Source organism: Streptopelia decaocto (genome assembly GCF_964273445.1).
Source record: "Streptopelia decaocto genome assembly, chromosome: 2".
Lineage (NCBI taxonomy): Eukaryota > Metazoa > Chordata > Aves > Columbiformes > Columbidae > Streptopelia > Streptopelia decaocto.
In genome coordinates, this window is record NC_138655.1 from 133,022,357 (window position 1) to 133,045,212 (window position 22,856).

General features: G+C 36.6%; 1 protein-coding gene across 1 annotated transcript in view; it reads left to right on the forward strand.

Moving 5' to 3' along the window:
- MEOX2 (mesenchyme homeobox 2) overlaps positions 1-16,046 on the forward strand; it is a 55,066-nt gene extending 39,020 nt beyond the window's left edge. The window contains exons 2-3 of the mRNA XM_082044976.1: positions 1,634-1,806; positions 14,744-16,046. Of these exons, the coding sequence (XP_081901102.1) occupies positions 1,634-1,806; positions 14,744-14,968 (398 nt within the window). The 3' untranslated portion in view covers positions 14,969-16,046. The remainder of the gene's footprint in view (positions 1-1,633; positions 1,807-14,743) is intronic.
- The last annotated feature ends 6,810 nt before the right edge of the window (positions 16,047-22,856 follow it).

The window sequence follows — 22,856 nt, forward strand, 5'->3', positions numbered from 1 at the left end:
GAAATTTCAAGGAAGAAAAGCAACCTGCATGCTCCTGTGACAGAAAAATTCAGAGAGAAGTTATAGTGACTCTAGTTTGCTAACTAGTATGAGGGAAGAAATGTGAACTTCTAGGTTTAATGTGGTTTTGATCTGTCAAGAGTTCTATGTTGTGTTTGGATAATGGACTTTGGCCTCACGCTGTAGTGAATGGTTGTGCCATCTAATGAGGTCCTGTCCTAGAAAATCCCTACTGCAGTTGTGCCGAACAGCTTCCAAACCCATTCAACAAGGTTGTTTGATATCCTCAGTCATACACTCCAGCAGTACAACTACATCTGAAACGAAGTTGTCATGTCAGCAAAAGAGGTTGCTGATTTCAATCCATTAACTTTAAAACATTCAAAGTTAATGACCATAGAACTGAGTCAAACATCAGCAGTTCTCACCAAAAAAACCCCAACAAATCCATTCCAAGCAGTAGAGTAACTGACAAAACTGAAAATGTAGATAGTTGACTATAGTTTTGAAACGAGACCCACTGGCCAGTTGGACAGTCTCAGGCATGTCGATGATTCATCTGACACAGAGTGCCAGGGAGTGATTTCTTGAGGGCCTGTTCATTTGGATGTTGATGCAGGTTTCTATTTAAATCAGCAGCTGAAGTGTGAATTTATCTGTGACATTTTTAAGATGGTTCATGAGGCCAGAATTTGACTAATGATACTCCCACTGATCTCCTGCTAATTTTAGATTTATAGGTGTTGTATTGTACCCAAACTTATAAATGTCTGGTCCTTTTTTTTTTTTTTTACTTTTGATTCAACTCTTTTCAGTTTTCTGGTTTTTGATCTCTTTATTTAAACAGATTTCACTGACAGCGGTAGAATTACTGTCGCCGAGTTTAGTAGTTTGGCTCATGACCAGATGTACCTGTTTCTGCGAGTAAAAGGAATCAGAAGGGTGGTAATGAAATTTTCGGCAAAACTCCTCCAAATTTGGCCAAAGTAATCCTTAGGTAACGAGCTATAGTGGTAGCAAATTTCCTATACTCATACCAATCACGGATAACCTCCCTCTTGCACTGTGGCATGAATAGGAGGAGATCCCATTATAACGTGGGATTTCTTTTTGATGCATATTGTATTTTCTATGCTTTTTCTATCACCTTTCCCTGAAAGTGTAACTAGACTAAACCTTAAAGTGTGTTCTTTAAAAGAGAGCTTTGGCTTAAAGTGAAGTGATAGGAGAGAGGGATTCTTGAAGTATTACTCATTAAGACACCAGTCAAATGATACACATCCTGTACTGGCTGGATGCACTGAGAGTTGCCAGAAGTGGGAAGGACTTGATGCTTTGCAGAAATTCTACAGAGAACTGTTAGGAAATGAAACACTGCAAGGTTTTAAGCTAAAGTTTGACATGCGGGAATGGAAGCAGCAGCTCATGTCTGTCAGAATTACTGCTTCTTTCCAGATTTACAGTGAAGAATCCATAGGTATGAAAGCAAGGATCTGTTTCTGAGAGAAGAAAGTTTGAAGAATACAACTTAAGCACATTGTTAGCACATTGTTATCTTTGGGCTTGTTTGCTACTTAGCTGTACACTTGTCATTACTTCAATTTTTTTTATTTTATTTTTTTTTTTTTTTCAGATTCCCAAGAAGGAAACTACAAGTCAGAGGTCAACAGTAAACCCAGGAAGGAAAGGACAGCTTTCACCAAGGAGCAAATCAGAGAGCTAGAAGCAGAATTTGCTCATCATAACTATTTGACCAGGCTGAGGCGATATGAGATAGCAGTAAACCTTGACCTCACTGAAAGACAGGTACTGATGCAAAACAACGGACTTTAAATGCTTGCCTAATATTTACCAGTGGTTAGGAGCTTCTCATGGTTGAGCTCTTGTTTATTTTACTAATATATAAGTCAATATATCAGATCGAATATTTATAGCAAAACGATACACATTTTTTATCTCTCTCCTATGCAGGTAATTAATATTTTTATATGTACCAGCTACAGATTAGTTTCATCTAGGAGGCAGAGATGGAAAATAAAAGCATGAGTAAATATATCTGTTAAACCGATGCACATATTTTCTAATCTGTTCCCAATGATGTGGCTGAAGAAGTGGTAGGTCCCAAATACTACATGCATAAGCAGTTGATTTGCCTGTATACAACAAATATGAGCGTCTTGTTTTAGTGTATTAAATATATACAGTTGCCATTTGTACAGGGTTTCTGAACATCCTGTTTCCAGATGGCAGCAAGAATGGGAACACCAGCAAAACTAGAATACAGGCGTTTTCAACCACTTTATCTTATTCTGTACTGTGAAAGCAGAGGAGACGAAGGAATTTCTTATCAGTGTTGTTGGGTTTCCTGCTCACCAAACCCTGGTCCAGGAAACACTCCTGCATGTGCTCAAGTTTCCTCATGTACGTTGTCATATTGATTTCTAATGGAAATATTCATGTTAAACACTTCATGTACTGAAGTGTTTCAGGATCTCATCCCAACACAGTAGATGATTAGTCCAGTCACATTTCAAATAATAATTACATCAACATACTCATTTAAAAATGTATTTTAGTAAAAACATTTAGAACACTGGACTCAAGTACATCAAATCTGATGAAAGATTGCTACGATTTTATTATTAAAATTGAAAGCTTTTTGCCCACTGACAGACAGTCATTCTTTCTTCAGATTGAGCGATTGCTTTAGATACAGCCAATAAGATGATGATATATTCAAGGGAAGGTATCAAAATAGCACCATGATTTGTGAACTTTAGATATGAGAAGTTTTGCAGTTTTCCTGAGTTTCATTAATGCTTGCCATAAGTAGACAGCTCAGTGAAAATCTGGCCTTTCCTATACATATGAACACACATTTGCTCACACAAGCAAATGAAACTTTTTTTTCCTTGAATGCTTCTAGAGAATGGCTGTTCCTTCCAGTTTGTGAAGAAGCAGCCAGTAATTTCTCTTGTTTGACTTGAACGTGTTGCCGGGTTCCAATGGGATCATTTTCACTTACTTAAATATGTTTGCTATATTTATAAAGCATACCACTTTGTAACAAACAATTGATAAAATTTTTTGGTTTTCATTTCCACTGAGGTAAGCTGAGAGAAACAGATTAGCTTCTACACCTGATTTTGGCAGCTAAGGGGAGGAAGAATGAATTTTTGTCTCAGTGACAAAGGTAGAGTTGGTGTGGAAGTAAGCAACAATTAAAAAAATTAAGAAATATCTGCATGTCAGTTTGATGGAAATCAATCAGCTGAATTCAGGCAATGGTGAATTTGGCCTGCAATTTAACTGTTCTCTCTGATAAATTCTTTATTCTTTTCTTCAAAGGTCAGGTTGAGTAGTACCACTAAATGAAGAGATGGTTCACTATCCTAAACGAAATAGTTAAATGAAAAGCACTTAACATACAGAAAAGGAACAGATAAATATTGAATATTGTTTCTGAAGGAGAAAAGGTAGCCTGTGCTACATAAGTACAGAGATTTCATTTAAGTCATTGGAGCACTTGCTGTTTCCTGGCTGTCTCATAATGCCAGTTCTAAGTGTTCTGCTGTTAATGGTGATAATTTCTATGGAATTATGATTAGTCTCTAATTATGTAATATAATTCTTCTCTGCTTCCCCAGATTATCACAGAGTGACAACTGAGCTGCTAGAGATAACTCCCTTCCTTCCTTCCTACCTTCCTGCTTAAAGCCACCCTTGCTTAGAAAAGGAAAACATTAAGATTTTTAGCTCGATAGAGTTCAGTTCTGTATCTTGCCACAATAAAATGGTCTGACAGAAAAAAAATGTTAGCATAAAACCCGTATTGTTATTAGGAAACAAAGAGAAAACTGAGAGGGAACTCTGGACGTCTTTTTCAGTTTCTGAATTATACTAAACCAAGTAATGAAGTCACTTCCAATTTTGTCAATTAGAAATGTCTAAATCAAATATATTGCTTTGATAAAAAAATAGCAAAAATAGACATGGAACTGGGTGTAGGTTTCCATGGTATATGGCACCCTTCAGTGTGCAGTGAATCAAAAGGCTTGACTCCTCTTGCATACTTGTTTTACATCAGCATTCCTTCAGTGACTTAAAAAAAGAACTCTGGGACGAACCTGGTATGATACTAATATTTGGTGTTTTTTTCCAGTAAAGAGACTGAACCGATAATCAGGACCTGTCTTTCCATGATTAGCAGAATGAGTGATTATTCTTGAGTGGGATAACAGCACCTATTTGTTTACTTACTGCTGTCATTATTTTCTTTTACTAGCGGTTGCACAGAAGAGATAATATTTGATACCTATCTTAAACAGATGCAACAAAACCAGTCCTTTCTCTAAAATTATTATGACTCAATTAAAATATATTGATAGAATTCCAAAAATAAACCACGTTCTTCAGTAAAGTAGCATTTTTAGAAAATTGCTATTTCTGGAACAGTTTTCCCTTACTGTTTTTTTCCCCACAGGCTGCATTGCAGAAAATGGTACATATAGGCTGTAGTTCCTTTATTTGAAATAAGTGAACATACAAGTAACAACTTTGATCTCATCACAGACTGTAGACCTATTTTTGTTAGAAGCTCTCTTGATCTCTCATAAAACACTGAATTTGCACACAGAGAACTGAAAGTTGCTTCAGATAATGCAATGACAAAAACCACCACTGAGTATTGGGTGAACTGATGTATCTGCTCAGAAAACAGGTTTGAGAGCAGACCCAACCCCTAATGGAATGAATTGTTTAGCATTTTTTTTACTAGGTTTTAAAAAAGTGATAAGTATCATATTATTTAAAAGGCAGAAGAACAAAAAGTAAACTGGGGAAAGTACTGGCGGGTCATCCTAAAGTTAAAACTTTCAGCTATTTCCCAAGATGAGAAATAAATCACAGAGCCTATTATCTTAAGAAAGCTCTATGTTCTTTTTGACTATAGTGATAATTTCAACCATACGCCACAGCTTAAAAGAGGCACTGACCAACTAACACTTCATAATTACCTTTCTGGCATTTAAACAAGCTGTAGAAAAAAATGTATGTCTGACCATATTTAAAAAGCTATATAAGGGTATTAAAGTTTTCTACAGTCATCAACGTAAGGCTCCATTTGACTTTTGAAACAACTTACAAGATCAGTTCAAACATAAATGACTCATGGAAGGCCATTTCACAAAAATAATAATGAAAAAAAACCCCCTCACGACATATGGATCAGGACAAGGAAGTAATCCTATCACTCCCTAAAAACGAAACCTGAGTTACAAGACAGGAGGATGAAATGAAATGAAATAAGTGCCTCAATTGCCTAGATATTAAGAGTGCACTTTGAGAGCATTATAAGCACATCTGGTGGTAGGATGGCTCTATTATGGTATTGTAAGAATTCCAGCAGTATAGGTACATGTAATTCCTGCTCCATCTCTTATAGAGTGCACTCACAATCCCTGCTCAGCCAGCAGTTAATAATTTTCAGCTGCCAGGCCTCTTTTATTTTTGAAGAGCCAGTTAGACTAAAAACTGTCTCAGCTCCCTAGATGTTTGTAACCTTGACAAGTGCATTCTTGGCTTTTTTGTACATCCAGATAAACTTGGAGAAAGTTCCATGCAAACTTTTTAATATCTCACTGTGGGATGAGGAGAGGAAGCAGCTGCAGTGGGGTATCAGAGGCGTGGCAAAACAGACATTTTTATGGAGTTGGTCCTGCCAAATATAGAAAGAGTAGGAGCGCTTTCCACCTCGCAAGAACTTTTTGCATGGAGCTAATCAAAAGAGTAATGTTGCAGTTCTGCAGGCTAGCTAAGGTTACCGGAATAAACAATCCAAATATGCAATGCTTCTGTTTGCCAACATAAACGGAAAATCCCACCTAGTCAGATTAAATTCTGCTGATGGCAATGAGAAGGTTTATTTCTTCTTGACTTTATTTTCCAATAGCCACCCAGAAGCCACCAATCAGTTATAAAAGGTCCGAAGACATTGATTTTGCATAGATAAAAGACAAAATTTTGTCAAAATGAAGAGTGCTTTTGCATCTGTGCTTGGCTTCCATGTATGTGGTACCAATAGGGGATGAGTTACAAAGGAAGAAGCTTTGTAATGCCTTTTTCTACCACAAAGAGAAGCAGGCGGCATTATGATACAAATGCATTTGGGCAATGTTGGTGTAGTACCTAGGGCAATGGGGCCATAGCCGACACTGTAGCACTACATTGTTATGACTATACAAATAATAAATGAAGTGTTCCATTAGAAAAGTTCCATCCAGACCAGGTTCTCTCTGTCCTGCATCAGAAGTGACTTCATTCAAATCCTTTTCAGCATCACAGCGCTCAGGGGAGCTGACCACTGCATTTTTTAGACTTGACTGGTAAGGTAAGAGTAGTTTCCTGTAGTAATTGAGTGAAAAACCAGAGAGTTCAATGTTCCTTAACAGGGCATTTGTTCTGAATGACCTCTGGAGGAGTCAATGTCTCTCAATGCATCACACAGCATGACTAGTTTACTATCTTAGGAAGCTAGATTTCTAAGGTCAGGTGGTAAAATTATTCCCCTGTATACTTTCAAACAAAATCAAATAATGGATTGATAGGACAAGCTTGACCGTATCTGTCTCATTTATTGTGCTGCCATGTCTTCTCTGAAAGGCAGCTGCTCGTTCCAAGCTTCCATGTGTTATGCACTCTCTGTACACACTGTAGTAATGAGCCTGTGTGGCTTGAAATCCTTTGGATTGTTTGTTTTATTTAAAGCAACACTCTTAATAAAGTAAAACACACTAATACTTTTACATTTTTCTTAAGCAATATAAATACCAGCAGTAAGAGTTGTTGTGCTAACTCAGTTTGTTCTTTCTTAGGAAAGAGTGCTTCTGGCATACTTAATTATAACTCAGACATAATTTTGATTTGTACTATAATTTTTTTTTTTTTTTTTAAAGTACATGGCAAAACTTCAAACACTGTATTTACTTTTGTAGTATTGATTGAATTCAAACAAGTAATTCCATGTGCAAAGATCCAAGTGCCTCAAGCTGTTAGTTGTGAATGGACCCTACACCTGCAGAGAATCCCCGTGGGGTTCTGGGTGGGGAGAAACCTCTGTCTGTGCCAAGCAGCATATGCTATATGGACAGAATTATTAACAGCTCATGTGGCTGCTTTTGCAAAGTGAGTAAGGCTCTGCTGTCCCCTACCCTTGCCCTTCTTTAGACACAATTCAAGAAAGATGCAGCTTCTTCTGTTGCTGTTTAAGGAGATATAAGGTTTTTAGATTTTTCATTCATGATCACTTTAAACAACAGAGAGAAGAAACCAGGGAGGACCAAATGGTATTAGAGAGGTACATATGAACATTATGAATAAAGGAGATTTTTTTATTTTTATGCAGGGCATTGAAAAATGTAGAGTACCTTTCTAGTTTCTCCTTTTCAAGGTAGGCCCTGCTTAAAACAGCTGCAGCGTCTTGAGGGTTACTAGCGTTAAAACTGGGTTTTGATTTTGAGGCTAGTTTACCATCAAAAGACTCAGGACTGGCTTGTTTTGGAAGGCAAAAAAGTCCCTCCAGATTTGAAGTCATGAACTGTGGAAATAGTTTAAGTGAATATAAATTAGGGTGATTCTTACCTGTGCAGGGAGGTGGCTTCCATAGCCATAGAGCCCCGGAGGATTGTCATGGGCCAGTTGTCAGAGGTTGCTTTCTGCTGAATCTTGCTTATTGACAGTTGCCTTTCTTTGTACTATATTAGTAGCAGAAAAAAGCATCAACATACTCAGACAAAAGCCAGTCTTGACTGCTCACCATTTTTTAACTTTCACACTCAGTTGGCCTGTGCAAAATGGGTGCAGAATGAAGCATGTTAGAATTTTTTTCTCATGACATAAAATGCTCTACATGTGAGTAATTCATGCAGGTAAATGCTTATACAAAGAGGCAAAGTTTAGCTGAAGGAGATCTTCCCGACAAATTAGTTTTCCAGCATGTGTTTCTTTTTCAGATTTCTATATAGATGCAAAGAAATTGGGTGAAGGTAGACTCTGAAAAGAATAAAGAGAATAAGGTAGGGAGAGTTCTAACAGCAGGCCCACATTTGCATTTGTTTGACTCTGGACAGAAAAGAGAGACTGATTTTTTTTAAAAAATGCTCCCTTAGATTGTGTACAACAAGCCAGTAGGAGGAAGGAATGTGAAATAGTGTGTCCCATTCTGCTTAAGGTATGTTAATCCTGAAACCTAGTTAAGAGACTATTTGAATAGGAAGTGTTAGCTGTTTGATCATGAAATTAATTCTGAAAATCCTTGGTGGAGAAGGTGGCACTTTGGACAGAGTAGAGGGAGGTAAACTGAGTTCTCTCAAAGACTTCTGAAACTGGAACAAAATACTCCTATCACTGGTCTCCTCTGAAATATAATGTCTATTCCATCTCTGTCTAAACGTGGGAGGTAGAAAAGAGAATGTATCACCTAAGCAGTACCCAAACCTCAACTGACTTCGATGTAACAAAAACCTAGAACTCCCTCCTACACCTTCCTGGGTGCCAAAAGCTCCAGCTGTCCTTTGTGCACCTGCCAAGACCTCCCCTTTTTCTCAACAGCTGCTGCAAAGTGCTTGTGCACATTCAGTGCAAGGTTCCGTAACATAACATGGAGCAGATTACTTTGAATCACTGAAAAGGTGACTTCAGTAATTTTAATCAGAAGATTCTGGTACCACTCATTAATTTTCAAATAAAGGTTAATTTTCTCCAGTTGAGGTATTTTGGTTCTATTTCATAACAACTAAGAAGACATTTAATACTTGGATTTATTTAAACTGGTTTTAAGCTCAAAATATATTTAAGATTTTTAAGAGGAGTTTTTTGGAATAGAAATTGGAATTCCTTTAAATCAGATGAGGAAGAAAATTAAGTTTAATTGAGTAAAACTACCTTAACTTACACTCCCATGTATCTAGCATGACTGAAATCCAGCTGAACTATTCAAAATCTCATGTTATATTTAGTTGCTGAAGTGAATTGATAACTCTGACTATAATTTCTGTAAATATTTTAAACTAATAGATTTCATTCTTCCAACTCTTACATTTATTCATAGGCTAGAACAAGGAAAGAAACTGTCATGACTTTACATTCCTATTTGTTTTTATAACTTTATTGAATAAACTTTCACAAAAATACTATCTCTATATGTGAAAAAGGTAAGTTTCAGCTCTATGGCACCAGTGATTTCTGTAAAGTTCAGGTGTTTGACTTTCTTTAAAACTTGGCAGCATAAGTGCACTATCTAAAAATAACAGGGACATTTTCAGAGCCCAAGAAAATTGAGAAGTAAACTTTTCAAATTTTTTGGTTTTGAAAAGTCAGGGTTTTGGTTTTTTCTTATTCATATGGTTGTCCGCGTTAGAGGGAAGTAAATTGACAGATTAAAAACAAACAAACAAACAAACACACACAAAAACAAAAGTAAAACCAACCGAATCCAACAAAACCATAATAAAAGAAAATGAACAATGGCTGACCAGGGGCAGAACCTTTAAAAGGCTTGGTGATGTGGTCTTCCTGATCTTCCTGACACATCATTTAGATATAATAAAACATGGAATTTTGGGATACTGACTTTGAAGACTCATACTTAGAAATCTGCGTCCCTTATAGCAAAATAGTAGTTTCAACTGGCACAGTGCTCTTGTTTCTAGTTTTTAGGCCTGAAATTTTAATCTTGTTTGGGATTCATGCCACTAAAGCCTGGAGTAGAAAACATAATTTTAGGAAAAAATATTTCATTTCAGAAAAGAGCTTTTTTAAAGAGAAATGTCTTTTTTTTTTTTTTTTTTTTTTTCCCTAAAAGAAGGAAGATAGCAGATGATGCAACTAGGATAGTTCTAATTCAGTCATGCTTTCATTTTTCAGACAAGATTTTTCATTAAGAAATACTTCATTAATTATAGACGGTATATCTTTAAGTACAGAATGCTAAAATCCCACGTCAAAAGGAAGTATTTGCATTCTACAGAGCATGGTAGAATTCAGCTATTCTTAAAGTTAATGTGGCTGAAGGGCTCACTGAAGGAGTATTAAATCAGAAGTTTAGGTGATAAGCTCATTTGGAACCAAAATGATGAACTGATGTCCACATCGTGAAGTTGTATTAAAGATATACATGCAAGACAGCACATAATATGGCCCTTAAGCCTACCAAGGACATATATCTCATAAGTATATAATGATTACTTCAGTAATAGAGACACTAACAATGTCAACCCCCTTGTTTTGAATCTCCTCCTGTGATTCCTACAGTATAGACCTTAAAATAAATTGGTCACAGCAAAAATATTTTTCACGTACATCAGGAGATGTGCAATGTGAAACCATTTACTCCTATCTTAACAGTCTCATCATCAGATGTGGAGATGCAGATGCTAAACAACTTGTTGACTAAAGGAAAAGGAACTGTGCTTTCGTGCCAGTAAGCACATGTGCTCAATAGATGGGCTTGTAAGTGCTGATTTAGAAACAGCTGTTAATGCTACTATCATCTTTAGTATAGTTCATTTCCCTCCACTTCCTTTGTTTTCTGTACATACATATGCGTGTTCTATACAATTAAGTTGTGCTAGTCAGAGGGTGGAGAAGAGGGAGTGCATTTTAATAAATAATAGGCAATCAGGATCTGATTCTGGGAGGAGGTGAGCACTCTCAGCTCCTGCTGGAACTAACTTAGGCTTGAAAAAAACAGCATGAAAAGGTTCATAAAACCTATAGTACCAAGTTTGTCATACTAGATCTTTAAACTACTTTAAAAGGATATAGTTTTTGCAAAAGTTGTAAATTACACAAGCTAGTTCTTTCACTGGAAAAAAGTTTTAGAGTTTTTCAAGTTCACTTCAGTAAGGGCTTTTTCTCTATCTTTATTTTATTTTTTTCTTTATTTTTCTTTCAAACATTCTCTCCTTTCTCTCTCTTTCTTTCATTCTCTCTCCTCTTTGTCTTCTGTCTTTTTTGTTTCTTGGGATATTTTATTCTGATGCACGTTTTGTGCAACACTTGTAAGTTTCAAATGAGTTGTGCATTTGAAAAGCATGGTTTTCTATGAATCCAGATAAACTGACACTCTGAAGTACTTCACACAGTTTGCTTCACTTCCTTCCCATTACTAAAATATAGATGGATCACATATCAGTAACACCTCTATCCTCCATAATTTACTCTTCAGCTCCAAAGGAAGTTAAAAATTCCAGTATCTGAAATTGATCTCTAGAGGAAATAACAAGTGAAGGACTTGTCTCGTATTATTAGCACATGAGCATTAAAGTCTTCATCTAGAGTCCATTGCACTCGATGGAAAAGCTCACACTGACATTAGTGTACTTTGAATCAGGTCAAAGTGAATTTCAGTACTTTATAATGGAGGTAATAAAGAAATACATATAAAAAATACCTAATGTATTTCCTTACATGAGTCCCAGTGTACGTTAATGGAGAAAATTACATCAAAATAAACTCGCAATATTTTCAGTGATAAACTTCATTATAATTGATATCTAGCTTTCAAACATAATCTTTGATGTGTCAAATAGAGAATATCATACAAAAAATTTCTTTAAGTAAATCAGATGCAGATTATTTTAAGTCTTTAACAAAAAAGCCTGAAGCTTTTTTCTAACCTTTTTTTTTTGTCTTTCACTATTTTTTATTTATTGGAAGCATGACAGGCTACATGCCAGTCAGTAGTGTGTATTCTCCTATGGAAGCACCAGGGTTACTCTCTTACCCCTACAGTCAAGAGAGTGCATGCAAAGGTAGCTGGAGTCCTTTCAGCCCCACTTTCCTCAAATGCCATGTTTCCCAGACAGTGGGTCATGTGCAGAAATAACATTGCATGCTGGATGCTCTCAGGAATTTATAAATGTATCTTGCAGCTCTTAAAAGGGGAATCATTGTCCTTTATTTGTATCCATTAATATAGAGACACCGACCTAACCTTATCCCTGGTGGAGGCATTTCAGGGCATGGTTAGGGCAACTAGTCTGAGGCCAGGTGAGCTGAATGAAGAGGTCCTTCTCAGCTTGTCCTCAGCTACTCATCACCTGAAGGCTGGTGCCAGTTGGTTCTCCTGGGTTTAATGCTCAAGGAGAGAGGCTGTTCTGGACTGCGGTTTTGACGAAGTGACTTGCATTATAAAAAGCAGAAGCAAGAACATATTGTAAGAAAAAATGGAAAAGAAAAAAGAATAATTTATTAAATCAGAGTAGAAAACAGTCAAAAAATGGCAGGCCAGCAGAATTTCGCTCTGTCTGCGAGAGGGGAACAGCAAGGAGCATCTACATCAGAAGCCAGGCAGTATTCATCTTGCTCATGTCTGTCCTAGCCAGAACCATTTCTGGCAATGACTGTAGGAATATTAGCTTTAGTTTCTCCAGTACCCAAAAATGAAAAGGATGCATCTGGAAGGTGCTTTGCCTGGGTCTCTCTTGTTCCAGTAAGTTAAAGTAGGTTGAATCCAGGCTGTGGATTGAAATTTTTGCTTCAAATGCATCATTGTCACTGTTTTTTGAAACCACTTTTTGTATACTTTATTATTTTGTTTTAGGCTTTTAATCCCGTGACTTATTCTGAGAATGTTCAAGGACATAAAAATATCTGGAGAATTGCTTAGATCTTTTAAATATTATTCCAATACTGTCATTTCTTCTTGCTGAAAAAAATTATCTTGACCATTATTTCAGAAGAAAAGTAATAACATTCTGAGGTACTGGGCTGAATCCGAAGTGTATTATTTTTAATGTTTAGATTATGACTTCGGTTGCATCTAATGCACTCTCTGGCACCAGTGGAGTAGTTTCTTTTGCAAGAGAAACTTCTTTGTCTTAGAAAAGAAAAATAAACAAAATGACATCTTAACTTCCCCCAGAAAGCTGCCAGTGCTGTGCTTACGCTGTACCCTTTTGAAGACATTGTTTCGATGGACACCTCTGATACGTGACCCGAGTCTGATGATCCCAAACATCACAGCAGCCAGTAATAAATACCTTCCCCTGTGCACTCATTTCACTTTACAAGCCAGATTCCTTGGCTCTGATGAGTTGACCAAAGGAAAGGATGTGCTGTGCTTTGAGGCTCTTAACTAACCTAGAAGGGTTTTTCTCTGTTCCCCAATGATTTGCTTTAACAGCTCACATTGGCTTTAACGGGAATACAGAGTATAAAAAATAAATATACCTCTCTTCCTTCCCACATATGTGCATACAGATAGCGACGTTAAATATCAGCTCAATTGCAGTAAAACTTTAATGTAAAATTCAAAGTGATAGTAAAGGTTAAACACTGCAATGTTTCCTGGATGTATAAGACAGATTCAGCAAAACAGCATTTTTGTGGCTCTATTACTCATGTTGTACAATATGTCCTGCTGTGCCTGTTCCTTGCTGTTTCTTTTAAAACTCTGAAACACATTCTGCTAAACACAGCAGAGGATACACCAACATTGCAAGGTTTCTTGCTTTCTTTCCAAGTGAAAAGTTGCAGACATTGTTTATTTTTCTGTGGAACCTTCATATGAAGAGCTGCACAGACAGACACGCACAAGATCTTTTAGCAACATAAATTCTAAATGGATCAAACCCAACAATCTTCTATTCATACTGTTTTCAGTGACAATATTTTCAGTTGATTTTAAATCAGCCTTTAATCTGGTCTAATATATTTGACAGATGCTATGCACATCTATTTTTTTTCTTTTGACTGTTGAAAAAAAACTTCTTGTGGTTTGCAGTGCTGGTACTTTAGAACTGTGCAAATAATTTAGGTTTACCCCCCCCCCCCATATTTCTATACAGAGAAGGGGACGAGGGGAAATGAGTTTCAGCTGGAGTGAAATCTTGAGGTTTAATGTGACTTAAATACAGATACATTTCTATTCATTCATGCTATGAATTTCTTTTCCATTTTCATCTGAAATTATTTGCCAATTTTCATTCAAATTTATGAATGCCTTGGCCCCTGGCTTTGGGGGCATTTATTTGTGTGAAAAACTTGAACAGAGTCTATGGCTAAATATAGTAGAATTGAGGATCAGTCAACTAGAAAAATTTTAATACTTTTGTGAAACAGACAGGAAAGTCATAAGTTTTGATGGTAAGCAATGCTCTTTCAGATACTTCAGCAACGAAAAAAAAAAAAAGGAGCTTTTAAGGAGCTCCACCCAAAATTCACCACCAATTAGTGGAAACAAACACACAGAAAGCAATGCAAACTTTTCAGTGCAAGTTCCTTTCCAAAGTAACAGCCCTCCTTTGAAGGGTCATTAAAAGCAATATAAGCATGAGGGGCAGCAGTATAGGTCCCTGCCACCAGACAGGGCTCTGTGTTACAGAAAATATTACTCTGCCTGTGAAATGGCATTAATACTTTTTCCAAGGGTATTTTAGCTTTTTACTGTTTTCTAAAGGACTCTGAGATCTTCCTGTGGAGCCATCTGCCTTCACGTGCTTACCCCTTTCCCTCTTTTGTGGTCGTTTATCCTCACATTCCCAATGTTCGTGAGCTATCCAAAACTGGATTTCCTGCTCTTCAGGGAAGGCACGTTAAGCTTTTTACCACACAGACAGAAAGGCCCAGTAAAAACCAAAAAACAAACCAACCCAAAACACCATGTGCTGTGCACAGCTAAAAAGACCATTATTACCTTCAATGACCCCTTTTTTATTTCTTGTTTTGTCTTTCTTCCATGAAGGTAAAAGTTTGGTTCCAGAACAGACGAATGAAGTGGAAGCGGGTAAAAGGGGGGCAGCAAGGGGCAGCGGCCCGGGAGAAGGAACTGGTGAATGTGAAAAAGGGCACGCTGCTCCCCTCCGAGCTCTCTGGCATCGGCGCAGCTGGTCTCCAGCACACGGGGGACTCACTAGCGAACGACGACAGTCACGACAGCGATCACAGCTCTGAGCACGCACACTTATGATACACAGAGAGTGTCCCAGCTCCGTTCTCAGGAAAGATGCTTTGCTGGCAAGCCTTACATGGGCAACGTTTACGTATGCAAGTGACTCTGGCAGTGATTTTTAAAGTTGTTATGGAAAATTCAGGCTTATTGTGTCTGCTTTTCTTGATTTTTTAGATGGTTTACAGTAAGTGCCATGTCTTAAAGGTGCCTCAAGAGTGGAGAAGTGGAAGATGAACTTACTTGGAACATTCCAGATTTGTTTGTCATGTTTATGACAGCGGGCAGGTATTTTTGCTTTAGCTTGCACTGAAAATTACATTGCTCTCAACAGAGGTTATATCCTGAAAACTACAGTGCCACAAAATCACTATCTAGTGAATAAGAAATGTATTTTAACTCTGTATATATTTACCTTACAGCATTTTCCTGTCTTCACTAATTTTAGCAATGCATTCATATTAGCTGATGGCAATAGTCACTCATGACAATAAATGGCTTTTTGTTTCTTTATTTTTGTTTTGTTTTTCCAAAGACATACAATACAGGCAGATACTTTTGTTCAAGTAGAGAACAATACAATAGTGTCTGCTAGGACATCTTGTATGACAGACAAAACAAACCTTATGTTGCATTTACTATCAACTGCTGCTAATAGGGTATTATTAAACCTACCTAGCTCCTCAATTCTTCTTATCTTATAACTGCAAAAAAATTTTTTTTAGGATCATAAGGGTAGTCCAGTAACCTGCCAAAAAAGTCACGTTTCACTCATGCTTGGTGGAAACTTCTCAAAGAATTATTCATTTCTACTTTGTCATAATTGAGTACATTGATAAATACTGACACTCTACAGAAATGTTGTTGCTTCATCTTCGGTTTAAAAAAAACCAGCAGATAAGCTGAGAGTTATTATCAACTGCTTATGTTGGTAGAAATCAAAATATGAAGGTAATTCAGTATTGTGTCCCATGTGTAAAATCAAGACACATTTTCTGTTATAAGCTTTTTTGTACATACAGCCAAATACCAAAACCCCAAATTTAATGCAAACCATTGATTGTACTTTGTAAAGAAATATGTTTAATAAATAATCCTTTTAAAATAATTCTGGTCTCTTTATGGTGATTTCATAGGAAACTAAAAGTTTTCTTTGTAAAAGTCCTCAGCAGCTCTGCCTTTTCCAGATCTTTCAGAACTTATGTGGGCAACACAAAGCTATGTTTTCAAATTTAGGCTTTTAATCTTGGATAAACGTTCTACCTTGATCCATTTGGGAAACTCTTTCCTTTAGCAGGAAAAAGGCCTCTAGCATCTAATGATGTCTTCAGCCAAAAACAACAAGAGCCTGTTCAACCATTTTTCCAGATTTAGAGCAAATATAAAGGGTTATTTTGTTGGACCTTGTTGAAATGGATAAAAACGAATAAATATCAGGAATGGATGCATACTCACGTTTTGCCTTTGTTCAATAAGCTGTTCAGAAGAAAAAAAAAGAAAATATCTCCAAAAACTTTGGAGATTAATTGGAGTGGGTAGTGTGATAGAAGGAGCTGAGCAAAAGGAAGGGTGAGCAAGAAATGTGCATATCCTAGTAAATGCTTGTGAACATTCCCTGTAGCTCTGCTACGTGGAGCAGTAGGGCATCATAAAAGTTAAATGCCATAAAAAACTCTGTGTCTGTCTTCCAAATCCTTTCCACTGTAGGCTGGATCTTTCTTGCACGTTAATTGTTGTCACAGTTTAAAATATCCAAGCAATGGATAACAAATTTCTTGAAAGACTTCAGAGCATTTCATTGATTCCAGCAGTTAAGGGGTTTTGCGTTTGTTTCTTAGGTTGTTTTTCAAATGCCTTTGTCATACAAAATTGCTCAGAATGGGAGTGCGATAGAGAAGTAAGCCAACTACTTTTGAATACTCAGTATTTTTTATTTCATGGCTGGATGGGAAAGTGTTTTGGGGTGGTGGTGCTGACTATCAAAAGAGGAAAAAAAACCCCATTGATTCAGACTAAAACTTGTTATTCTTGGCTTTTTTTTTCACCATCTTAAATGAAATATAGCTACATTTCAAAATGAAAAATTAGAATGAAATTAAAAAAAAAAAAAAGGCATCTCAACTTCAAATGACAGTGAGTCAAATATAATGTGACTTTTTTTTTGCTAGTAAAGAGGGGAGAGAAGATTCTTGTCTTTCAGATACTCTATTTGCCAAAAATGCCTTTTCAGGTTTACAGAATTGTTTGTTGCTGGCTTTCAGACAATGTTTAAGACTAAACCTGAAAAGGGATCAGCTGACATTCTATGGAACAAATGGATGTGCCTTATTTACGTTACCTGAAATGCACCAGCAATCTGTTCCTAGCCCAAGGCATTTTGATAGGTGGATCATTCTGTCAGCAGCACCATGACATTTTTGGAGTTACAGTAATGTTGGTATCATATCTGTCCAGAGTCTACATCTCTTTGATATTCTCTTGTTAGTGTATCACTGAGGCAGATATAGAAATGTGTACTCTTAGGAAACATACACAGAAAATCTGTTTGTCTCTCAAATGGCAGTGATGTTAACAGTTTAATTTTCAACATGATGGATGATAAGAATTCTTTTTTCTGCTGTCTCTGGGGTACAAGGCTCTATATTATTTGCAGGGTTTCTTTCTCTTCCCTTATGACTTGAGGTTTTATGTTGTGTTTTTGTTTACTATGGCTTCATTGTTTTCAGGTTTATTTTGACAACAGCAATTCAAGAAGTGTGTTTAAAATAACACCATTGCAACCTAGCTAAATTTATTAAATCACAAATTGGAAATAGTTTGGGAATTTAATTAAATGCTTATCTTTTCTCAACTTTATTTTCTTTTCATTGGATCCAAAAATAGTCAAAAAAGGAGCACAAGGACAGACTCTATATCTATGTCTTTCCACTACAGGCCAAGTTTCAAGGTAGTTTATGTATCCTGCTTTCTTAAATGAAGGCTCTGACCACTGCAATAATATTATTTGTACAAATAAAGAAAGAAACACCACTAGGACATGCACTCTTAAGTAGCTATAAGGAAACATAGCTATATAAGTTAGGGACAAAATGTCAGCTTGAGCCTTCATTTAGAATTTCCTGGCTTCAGTCAGTTTATGTCTCTTGGGTGAGCTTGTATTTAATAGAGTACATGCAGTATTTAAGATGGGCTACAAGATTCAAGAAATTTTAAAGAGTAATGTTTAACCAATTACATACTGTAATTTAATATCGTTATGTAATGTGTGTGGACTGAAAGGGACAATTCTGTACATAACCTGGATGTCTATATTCATTTAAAAAAGGCAATGTAGCCAATAGCTGGCAATAACTGGCATGGGACTTCAGTGATGATGCCCATGATTACTTCAGATTAATAAGGACTTACTAGAGATCGTTGGCTTGTATATATTTCTATTCCTTCTCATTTTAAGTCCATGGTCTTTTGACATCTTTTAGAGCTGAAAGCTGCAGTGTAGGAATCAATTTCAGTGTAATTTAAGGCCCCTGGCTGTTAGTCAGGGCCTCCATATGGCATAATAAGAGGTTATCACAGTCATCTGTATAAACTGCAAATGTATTAGAAGTTTCTCACCCATTTATTACCTCTGTCCAAGTCGTGCATGCAGATGTTAGCCATTGTCCTTTTTCTGGCATCTGAACTGTGATGACTCCAACCTGCAGAAAATTGATGAAACTTCACTTTCATTCAGTTGAAAACAATCACCTGGGCAGTAGACTTAGTATCACAAACAGGGAAGACCTCAAAAAGTGTTGTAAATGAAGAGCTTGTTAAACAGTAGTTGTAGTAGAAAATAATCACAGCTCCCTTTTTATGCAGTGCTTTTCTGTAGACAGACTAAAGACATTTTAAGAAAGCTAATTTTTGAAATAGCCTTTTTAATGGGTAATGAAGTAATCTGTACTGGCCACCCTGTATCATAGGCCCAGTAAAACTTTTGGGGTTAGGTTCTGTGCCCTACTAAATGTCCTGTGAGGACTTGGTTCTGTTCTTTATCTTATTTGGCCCTTGAATGCTTTCTATGACAATCTCTTCCAACCCTCACAACCGTGAGTCCTTCTCCTTAACAGGATTCACCAGAAAAAAAGTGCTTTACTATTTAGGGACACATTCTCATCCTTAGTGTCACCATGAATATATAGACACTGTATATGCTACTTATGTTTGCTTATGGACTGCAGGGTTTTTAGAAATATGACTATTCTGAATGCTTACCACATTATTTGCCAAAAAAGTCACATGCACAGCTGAGAAAATACTGAAATAGGCATTTTCCCAAATTAAAAATTTACCTTTAAAAGCGCCCTTAGAAAAATTTAATGCAATCACCACAGAAATGCATTTAAGAGAGTAAAAACTACTAGAGGAGAAAAAAAACCCCCTAGTTTGGAATGACAACACATTGTAAATAATTTTATAGATGTATTTCTATAATTCTTACATATATACCTATTAATTGGTACTGGGAAAATAAAATGAACAATTTTGGGGTTCATAAATGACACTAAGTACAACATAGAGCTGTTACTTTTCTAACTTTGGCATATTTGCGTAAAATTTGATTCTGATGGCAAAATTATGAAGAGTTCTCAAGAATCCTTTTATATAGAATATTTTTGCTAAAAAGAAGAAAAGATTCTTCTAAGGAAGCAAAGGACCTCATCTAAAGCCTATAGATGGCAATGGAAAGATTACGATTGATTTCACAGGGATTTGGATTGAGCCCAAAATACACACAAAAGTTCATACAAATCAGTGAACAGTCCAGGATTAAGACATTAGCCAATAATTTCCAAAGTGACTGTTGACTTTGTGCCTCTGTTATGACACACAGTATCCTGATTTCAACAAAGTTTTGAGTACACAGTGAAAATTAGGACCACTTTGTGGAAATCTGAGTTGAGGACTCCATATTACTAGCCAGTTAAGAAAATTTTGTTCTTCGTTTTAACAAGAGTCTTATGGTAAGGGATTTCTATGGCTGGCAAATCATCACATTATGTTATTAAATCATAGGTTTCACAACCAATATAAAAGAAACTTGCTATGCTGCTTTCCTTCTCATGTAATTTGTAGCATTAGTAGATAAGAAAAATAAAGCACATTATATATAGAAGTAGGTTTGAACAGATGTTCCCAAATGGTTGCGGGGAGCGGGGGAGGGTTGGGGTGTTGAGGAAGGTAAAACTTTCCTTCCACTCAGATGTCTGTCTTGAATTTCTCACAGTTTTTGCAGACAGTTTGGCTTGCTTCCAACATACATCGTTGCCTGTCTGGTATGAAAAATGCCATCTGTGGTGTATGGAAGTTCTTTATTTAAAAGTGGCCTGCTAATTATTCTTCAGGCAGGTGTTACTAAAGTGAAGTCAGGTGTCAAGCACGGTATAACCTTCGAATTGCCTAAAATTGCACAGTTCTTATATGCTGTTCTTTCCCAAAAGAATAGAACAGAATATTACAGAGAATTGAAATGTTGGTTGATACAGGATTGAGATGACTCATGCAGCAGTATATATTGTGGTGACACTCAAAAACTTAAAGGATGTGGGTTGAATGAAGTGTACACATTTTCCAAAACAAATATGCTTCTGATTCTTATAAGCTGCCTTTCTGTTCTTTACGTTTGTACTGCCATCTTGCAGAATGTTAAAAACCCTGATGCTCTCAGAAATTTCAGGCAGGGTAAAAGGTGGTGGAAAGAATTTCCTTCTGTGCTTTAGTAGACTGGGAGAGCTGTTTGTTGAAAAGAGTGTGGAAGATGGCTGTATTGTGTGAATGACACCTGCAAATTCTCACCTATATTCACTCTCTAAAACACTTGTGCTTTAAAGCTTTTTGAAGATTAATAGGATGGTTAATGGGCCAGAATCAACACATGGGGGCTGCAGGCAGCCATTCAACACATCCATGAGCCCTGGCTCCCAGGATAAGTGCTGCTGCTGCCTCTCATTTACAATAGTTAGTCTGCTTCTCTCCTCCTTACATGACATCAGCCCTCCCAACAGAAGATGAAAACTCCCCATACTGAGCCAGATGTTACAACACTTTTCTCTCCCTAGCAGATGAGTGTTGTTAGGAGGTGAGGGATTACCAGTATAAATGTAAGGCTTCCTATTTCCTATGCTGTTTTCAGAAGGTCCTTTGAATAAACAGTCCTTTTACTCTTTGTAATCTTGGCATTCAGAATGAATGACAGTGTCAGTGGTTTAGAAAAATGAGGATGAGGAAAGCACAGGCACATTTATTCCTTTTGACAGTAAAACTTCACATTGTTTGCTTTATCAGTGACAAAAGTAATCCAACTTTCTCCTCAGCTTTACGCAGAACCCTTGACAAAATATATACAAGAGATTGATATGACGCTGAGATAAAGAGCAGTCCTATAAGTAACTGAGTACCTACTGCTGTTACATTTTTGATCAACCCTGAGATGTGTGGATGATTTTGAACTACCAGTCTTCTACTATAAAGAGCAGTTTTACTTTCATGAAGACTTCCTCTTGTGTTTTCCATATCATGCTTAGCCTCTGACTGACTTAGCATATTCTGATAACGACATGCACACAAAGCACTGGCAAGTGGCATTATTGAGATGATTTCCTTTTTGGCTCAGCCAGATTCCTGTTAAAAGTTATACGGACTCTTAAGAGACTAACAAAAGAAGAATTAAAGATCCAGCAATGGTATGGAGATAAGCCTGATGGAGCTGGAGTTAGGATCTTGTGAAATTAAAAGCAGACTTTGTACGAGTACATTTATTGAAATGTATCCCTGGCATTTCATTACACAACAAAACCAAAAACCCCTAAAATTTTTCCTTGACCCATGTTGAATACATATCAAACCCCCAGTATTTACCTGTTAGAGTGGATCCTTCATTAAATTTGCAGAATAGAAGCTTAGATAAACACATTTTGATTAGAAAGAAACGAAAGGAAAATAAAGCTGAAAATTGCATTGAAATTGATCTTTTGATATAATGCATTCATGGCTAAAATCCATCCCATACCTGCTCACGTTATGGATTAAATGAGGATGAAGACATATATTTGTGTCTGAGTCCATCCTACAGTGGCCTTTTGAATATCTTTGTGAAAACAGCATTTGACAGATCAATACAGAGATTTGTTTTAATTCTATCAGGAGACTATAGTTTCCTAACATGTTTACAAGATACGTGTAAATACTTTCCACTGTCTCAGAATAGCAGAAAATCACAACAATATAAAAAAAGGCTTGTTTTCACTGAACAGTACCTTTGGAGTCATCTTTGATGAGTTTGATAAAGCTCTGAGGACCAAGGTGGGTATAGGTTTCTCAGAAATTTTGACAGCAAAAGATTATATTATCATCCAGGTATTTAAATTTTCATCTAGAGAATAATGCTGTAAGGTATATGCAGCTTTATGCAAACCATGAGCACCTATCCCTATTTTTGCCTATCACTGCTGTGCAGCTCTCTCTGAGGTTAAAATTCAGAGCTGCATAACAATTCAGAGAATGACAACGGAAGAAGTGAATGTGAATAATGATGTATCTAACCACAACTGCAATTTTCTTACTTAGCACCACTTTGATTACTGCAATTATACAAACTATATTTTAATTGGGACACTGGAATCATCTTCTGTTTTTTAATTTTTCCTATCTGGAAGGAAAACAATGTGTTGATTTTTTTTTTTTCTTGTATAAAATATAACTTGTGATTTTACTAATAACAAATTGGCAGATATGTCTGAGTAATGGCAATTTCCTCAGACCAGCATCAATAAAATCATGCCTGGGCATTGTATCTCTCAAATGCACAGAGAGAATGACAAAGAAGGATGAAAAAAATTTGTTATCTCTGTTCCCATATTGATCTTCA